General features: G+C 61.9%; 1 protein-coding gene across 1 annotated transcript in view; it reads right to left on the bottom strand.

Annotated features, from left to right (window-relative positions):
* The window catches only part of SHANK2 (SH3 and multiple ankyrin repeat domains 2), a 408406-nt gene that overhangs the window by 359412 nt on the left and 41509 nt on the right, over positions 1-7485 (bottom strand). Inside the window, exon 3 of the mRNA XM_025046286.1 lies at positions 2804-3023. Within this exon, the coding sequence (XP_024902054.1) occupies positions 2804-3010 (207 nt within the window). The 5' untranslated portion in view covers positions 3011-3023. The remainder of the gene's footprint in view (positions 1-2803; positions 3024-7485) is intronic.

Genomic DNA, 7485 nt, shown 5'->3' with positions numbered 1-7485 from the left:
CAGGGAATGACTCGGCTACTGGATGGAAGCAGCCTGGGTCTCTGAATGTCTACCTGGAGCAGAACCTCTGCTCGCCATCCCTGCCAATCTCCAGGGGACGCAGATGAGAGAGAGGGAGAGAGAGAGAGGGGGAGAGAAGTAAAACATCTCTGTGTTAAGTGCCTGAGGTTTGGAGGTCTGTATATTACAGAAATTAGCTTAATTTACCCCAAATGACACAGGGAGAGATAAGTCTCTCATCACAGGAAGAAAGGAGAGGGGAAAGAATAATAAAAACAAAACAACACAGAGTCCACCTCTCCAGTGCTTCGTCATGGTCTCTCGGGGGCGCTGAGCCAGCTCACCAGACCCCCACGGCACCAGGAGACGAGGCCCCGGCTGCGCCCAAAGCGGGTGAGCCAAGTCCCATCGCCAGCGCCGAAAGGCCAGCAGGTGGCCCAGCAGGACTCGCGGTCACAGCCCTGATCCGAGCCCCCTCCCATCCTGGCCTCGGCCAGGAGACTTTGCTGCTGTACAAGAGTGGGCTCGGGGTGCTGGGCCCACCATCCGGAGCGCGATGGGCGCCGTCTCTACCCCCACTCGCCCACCCATCCCGTCTACACCACCCATGTACACCACTTCACGGCCCCGGCCCCACCTCTGCTCCCTTTCACCCGACCCTGAAGTGGGGGGGTCCTCACAGCGCCCAAGATGGTCGGAGACATAAGAAACAAGGACCACCAGAGAGCACCGGAGGAGGTGGCCCCGAGTCTCCGCCCACAGGCGGGCGGGAGAAGGGGCTGCCCTTCCAGACCCCAGGTCACTCGGACCAGAGGCAAGAGAGCTCCCACCGCTAGAGGCCCCCGCTCGGCCTGGCCGTCGGCCTGCGACCTGCTGTCCTTCAGACAGCCTCTCCCAGGGTCACTGGACCCATCCCAGCCTCCGGGCGTGCCCCAGACTCTGCCACCCACTCAGGGAGAATCTGGGCGGTGAGGCTGCCCTGGAGCTCAGACCTGGCCCGATGGGCGCCCCCTCAATCTCCACGGCCCCCCAGCCCGACAACCCCTCTCCCGGCTGCACCAAGCACCGCCTATCCCCAGGCCGCAGTGAGTGCCCCCGAGTGAAACCTTCTTGGTCCTTCAAGGCTCAGCTGGCGCCGACCCGCTGGAGGAAGACCCCCGGCCCCCACCCCCTTCACCTCAGCCACCTGCTGCGCATGCACTTCCGGCCCAGGACAGCCGTCTCCCTCCCGTGTGCCATGCTGGATGGCCGTCACCACGTCCTGGCCGCTGGTTTAGCACTTGGCATAAGAGAGAACCCAAACACCTCTCTGCCAAATCTGCACGGTTTAATTGGGAAGAAGCAAATACCATCTGGAAAACCCCAGAAGACGAAACAGACCATGTTCGTGTATAATGAAGACGCTGACCGTGCTGGGGCTGAGGCCCTGAGTCATTTTTTTAGAAGTCAAGTTCCCGCCGGGGCCTGCAGAGGCCGCTGTCTCTCCAGCTCAGACCTCGCCTCCCAGCCACGCCCAAGCTCCCACGCTCCACGCTCCATCTGTACCCCGGGGGCCCTGGAGGACCGTGGGTGGCAGAGCTAAGTCATCTGACAGCCCCGCAGAGGTCACCCCCCAATGCCTCTGTCACCCGTCACCCCTGTCATTCAACCACACTCGATCCCCACCACTCACCCGTCCATCACCCAGCACCCATGACCCATGACCCATCGCCCATCATGCATCTCCCATGACCTATGACCCCATCACTTGCCATCCATCGCCTGCCAGCTTGTCACCCATCACCCCTGGATTACTTTCGTCACCTTGACCACTGCATGTAACACCCCCCTCTTCCCATTTGTGGCATCCCATCCAGTGCCTAGAATGGAACCGGGCTTCTCACGGACACGCACGTCACTGAGCACGAGAACGTGAAAAGGACCACAGGACAAGGTCGTGGCGACGCCCGAGAACCACCCACAACCCCGAACCAGAACAACCCCGAACCAGCCGCCCACCGGGAGCCTCTGGGGAGGCCGTGTGGACTTCGGCCCCTTCCTGGGTACCCGGGGCGGGGGGTCCCACTTGCAAGCGCTCGCTTCTGCTCTGGGCCGCTGCCCGTTTCATCGGAAAGCCCAGACGGGCGTGAAGAAGGACGAAAGTCGGGAACAGGGAAGGGACGCGCACGCGGAACGCGGCCTCAGGGGGGAGAGTCGTAAAGTGCCCTGGGAAGGAGAGCGGGGTGGTGTGACCTGGGGACACTCACTCGCTTGTGTTCGGTGGACTATTCAGGGCGCCCACTGCACAGCACCACACGGGCAGCAGGGCCGATGACCCCAGCCCTGCCGAGACAGGCGGACCCAGCAGCAAGGACCCACCGGCAACAGGCCCGTGGGTGGCAGGGGCGACACAGGACACGGAATTGACCCAGGCCTGGAGGGACAACCGGGGACGGTCAGGGGGTGGTGCAGGGAAGGGCACCCCGGGCAGCTCGCACGCCTGGAGGTGGGCACAGCAGGGGACCAGGGGCTCCGCCTGCAACTGGGCACAGAGCAGGGCAGAGGCAGGGCCCGCGGGTGCCGGAGCCCGGCTCACTAACGCACTCAAAGCGTTTCCCCTGAGGGCCTGGCCTCCGCCCGGGCACACAGTAGGTGCTCACTGAACAGTGTGGCCGAGGCACCAGCAGCACGCAGTGAGGCTGCTGGCAGCCAGCAGGAGGGCGCGGGGCAGGGAGCCGGGGGGAAGGCGGGTCGGGGCCGAGGCGACCGAGGCGCCCTCCGGCTCACGCACACACACTCGCGGCCGAGCTGGGCGGGGGCTCACCGTCTGCTGCAGGTCCTGGATGATGATGCGGATGACCAGCATGTGGCCTTGGCTCTCCTCCGTCGGGGCGCTGCTGGGCTTCGCCGCCGTGGCCCGGATGGTGTCGTAGATGGTCTCCTCCCTGGAGCTGTCCGACTCCGAGCCCACGGAGTAGTCGGAGAAGCTCTGGGCCATCTCGTCCTCGCTGGACGTGGGGCTGCGCGGCATGGCTGCTCTGGGTCTACGGGACGGAAAGACACCCATTGGGGAAGCAGGAAGAGCGCAGAAGGGTCCCCAGCACGGAGGCTGCTGGCAGAGCCACCCGGGAGGCCACGCAGGTCTTAAAGGTGGCGGGAACATGGCACCTCCACCTCGTCCCTGAGCCTGAGCCAGGTGTAGCCAGGACCCAGGCGGGCTCTGCCCAGTGCTGGAAACGGGCATTTAAAAGGCGTCGCAGGGACGCACCGAGGGGCTGCTGGGGCGGTTTGCGACTCTCCCAGACAGGATAAAAGGCTGCCGCTTGTTTGTCTTGGAGGGTAGAGCAGTTGGAGGGCAGAGGGTGCAGTCCCCAGGTCACGACGGCACCAAGTTCATGCTGCAATAACCCCTCTGCTTCCAACACAGAGCAGTGATAGCAAACGTGAGCAAACAAGCCCAAGGCGGGGCTGCGCTCGGGAGTGACGTGATCTCCAGCCCAGGACCGAGCTGTAGCCGAAGTCATGTACAGGCTGAAGCTGGGGACTTGGGGTCCCCAAGAGCCCATGGGAGCTGGGGGTGCAGCCTCCCATCCGTCAAAGTGGAACGAACATTTCCCAGCAAAGACCCAACTCTGCCTCGGTCATGGCCGTAGCAACCACAGCGGGACGCGACATAACTCTGGGAGCAGGTCACCCGCCGTGCTGCCCCAGCTCTGTGGGCGGGGTCCGGAAAAGTGAGGATAAAGCTGATGTGAACCAGGGTACCGGGGAGCAGGCGGAGCATGACACACCAGCAATTCCCATAAGGGAGATCAAGGCCACCCCCCCACACACCCAAGACTGCTCCCACGAAGACGGGACGAGCGAGGCCACCCTACCGTCCAGGGTCTGGCTGATGAATGTGTGGCCTCTCTCGCCGTGGACGCACGGCCATGGGAAAGCAGGAACCCCAGTTACACGCAGAGGACCCCAAACAAAGCACCACTGAATGAAATGAGGCAAATGCCTGTGCCGTGTACACTCGGGCTGGACAGGGAGGAAGCCCCACCTGCCCCAGGCTCTGGTCCAGCAGGTGCTCGTGGGGAAGTGGGGGGCTCAGCAATGTCCAGGCGGACACAGTCTCCCAATGGCAACTCGGAGTTCAGTGTGGGAAAGCCTGTGCCCCCCGTTTGTTTCCAGAGCCCACTTAGCAACGAACCTCCCCCGCCCCGGGGAGCGCTTCACCACTCAGCCTGCGGTGGGTCCTGGGCGCATGCCCATCCTCCACCCAACTGTCAAGGGGACTGGCCAGACACAGGCACATGCAACCCCAATGCCGGGCAACGGGGGACACAGAGGAGCCCCTCCAGAATGCGCCCCTCCCAAGGGCACGGCCAGACCTGACCGGGGTTGGGCCCCCTTATGGCCAGAGGGTGGGCCCAGACTGCAGGGTGGGGAAGGGGCCAATCGTGGCCCGGGGACACTGTTTTATTTGGCCCGCACGGGGTTTCAGTGGTCTGTAACCCGGAGACTTCACACAAAAACAGATGCCTGGGCTGTCCTGGCCATCAGGAGAACGGCGATGCCGAGGACTGCCACGTGACGCCCGGGGCAGGGCGGTGGCCTCCGCAGGTCCTCCCGGAACCCCCAGACAGCACGGCGAGGTCTCCCGCCAGCCCGGGCCCCTCACACCAGCACCTCCCCATCCCCCGTGCTGGAGGACAGCTCCGTCCGTCCTCCCACGCTGCTGCCTGCTCGGTCCTTCCCAAGCTCTCCTCAGACCAGCCAGGGGTGGCAGCGGGGGCACTGGACCGTCCAACAGGGCAGTTAAACGTCTCAAACAGCAGATCGCAGGAAGCTTTCCTTTTTTAAACAAAAGCTCCAAAGTCCACCCCAGCGCAATTCCGAACCAACGTTTCAGAGCGAGCGGGTCCTCGGGCGTTCCCTGGCCCGATGCCTCTGAAGTTTAATGATTTCACAGACTGGCGGGTGGGGTGCCAGGGGCACTGTGGCCGAGGACGGGATCCATTCCCCTGCCGCCCGAGTGAAGTCCCAGCCAGCCAGCCGCACCGGCCAGTGACACAGTCACGCGCTCATTCAGCAGCTACGCGTGGAGAAATGCACTCCCTGCGTAATTACCCGGCGTCCAGCGCCTACAGACTATGTGATACATTTATAACTGTCATACGGCAATAATTGTACGTTATTATGTTATCATAATATAGCACATGCAATTATGTGAAAGTGGTTATAATGTATCATAATACGTAGCATAAATATAAATCATAAGTGTGACATCATTGCATACACAGATACACACAAATCATTCCCCCTCACGTCCCGGGTTCCACCGAGGCGCCTCCTTCAGAACCGGCCCTCCATCCCCGCGGCTCAGGGAAGCGACTTGGGGAGCGTTAAAAAGACGCAGGGCCAGCGGTCCTGATGGAACGTCCGGCGGAGGCCCCTGCGTCGACGCCGCCTCTCACGGCGCCCCAGGCAACGGCAGTGAGAGTCACAGCTCCGGGTTCACCCGGAGCCCAGTCTGCGCCTGCGAAGTCGAAGAACTCGGCAGCATATAAAGGGACAAAAAATGCAACCAGCCTTCCCCGGGTGGGCGAGGCCCGTGTCCCAAGGGTGAGGCTGTGTCCCGGGTATGAGGTCCGTGTCCCCGGGTGGGGGTCATGTCCTGGTGCTCTGGACTGCGGGAGAGGCGCAGCATTCACCGCCTCCAAGGTCAGGACAGACACGGGGTTGGGTCTTGTCACTCTGGGGTTCTGGTGGCTTCTTTCTGCCCTGAGAGCGTAAGTTGGCTCAGAGAAGGTTCTGTTCCAGTAAAAGTCTCCTCGTACCTGCCTGTCCCCAACGGGGACCAAGAGGAAGCAGACGGGGCAGGACACGGCTGCGGCTCCCGGTCACGGGTGGTACTGGTATCTAACGAGGAGTAAGCGCTGTCACAGCAGAGGCAGGAGTGTCCGCACGTGAGGTGGCCCGAGCACACCGCAGCCTCCCCAGCGTCCCCACACGGGGCGAACCATGGCCCCGGCAAGCCGCGGGCACCGGGCTGGAACGTGGGCGTGCGCAGATACCCAGCAGAGGCGCACGGGGCAGACACGCAGCCCGCCAGACCAGCGGGCACAGAGACACGGGCGGGGTGTGGGCCCAGGCGCGGGGGCCGAGCCGCAGCCCCAAGCTGGCGCGTGTGACCAGACCTGCAGGGTGTTCAGACAGGCCAGATTTTAGGCAAACATTGGGAGTGTATAATGTTGGGAGCTTGTTTGTTGACGGCCACTTTGCAGGCCACGTCTACGGCTGGAGCCCCCGGCCCTGGGCTGGTGAGCCGCGTGGGCTCAGGTCTGAAGTGGGGAGTGTGCACAACCCTTAGGACCCTCTTTGTTGAAAAAAGTGTGTGTGGGGGGCGGGGGGGGTGAGAATGTTTACATCAGGCTAAAATCAACCTCAACTCCAGACATAAAACTGATGACCTCGGCGGGAAGGGCCTGTGTCCCCAGCCCCTCCTGCTGGCCTCAGACCACCTCATTTATCAAGTAGTGTCACACGCCCCTGCCACTCACACTGGCTTCGGGGGGACATCTGTCACCAAAGCTCAGGTGTGGAAGGCCCCAAGGATGGCAGCCACCTGCGCCCGGCTCCTTCCAGGACTGTCCTGGGGGCGAGGCCGGAGACCTCAGCCAGGGGCTTGAGAGCAGTCAGCAGATCCCTGGGAAAAGCAACCGCCTGGGAAAACATTTAATGATTAACTCCTGGGTCAAGCTGCCAGGTAACACAGTTACACCCGCATTTCAGATAAACAGCGAATCTGTTTTACTCTAAGCGTTTTCCAAATGTCGCAGGAGACGTACACTAAACAAGTTTCATCTGCAACTCAAACAGCACTGGGCACCCTGTGTTTTCGTGGGGGTCACGGGGCCCGCCTCTGTTCTCTAACCCCGGCACCCCACCGTAATTGGGAGGCGGGGCGTGCAGAGGGGAGGCTCTACAAAGAAGGAAGAAACGTGGAAAACTCAATGTGAAAATCGGCTCCCCAGGGAGAAGTCAGTGGCAGGCCGGGGGGGAGAGGTTATCGGACAGCCAGGTGTCCTTCTCACACAAACCCTCACGTCCATGCCGACTTCATCAAGGTTAGAGCTGCAGGGCCTACGAAGACGGCCCGTAAAAACGCAGAGGTCCTGACGGCATCCGTTTATCGTTAGATTTTTTTACAAAAAAAAAAAAAAAAGATTTTTATTCAAATAAAACCTCAAATGGACACTCTATATGTCTAACGCATTGGAAGCGAGGTTTTGTGACTGTGTATTTATCACATGCATCCCCAGAGCCATGAAGCCCCCGAGGAAGCTGCCCCAGGGGTTTGTACTGCCCTTGAAGCTGGGGGTCAAGGTCAAGGCTGCAGTGAGCGCAGCCCCACGGGGATGGACTGCTGGGGGAGGCCCGGCCTGCCCACTGAGGGGAACCGCCGTCCAGGAGATGACAGTAACCGCCAGCCGAGAGCGGGTTTGGGGTGCGGGG

This window comes from Pteropus alecto, unplaced genomic scaffold, assembly GCF_000325575.1.
Source record: "Pteropus alecto unplaced genomic scaffold, ASM32557v1 scaffold43, whole genome shotgun sequence".
Taxonomy (NCBI): Eukaryota; Metazoa; Chordata; class Mammalia; order Chiroptera; family Pteropodidae; genus Pteropus; species Pteropus alecto.
Note: the sequence above shows the minus strand (reverse complement) of the source record. Positions and strands in the feature narration are given on the sequence as shown.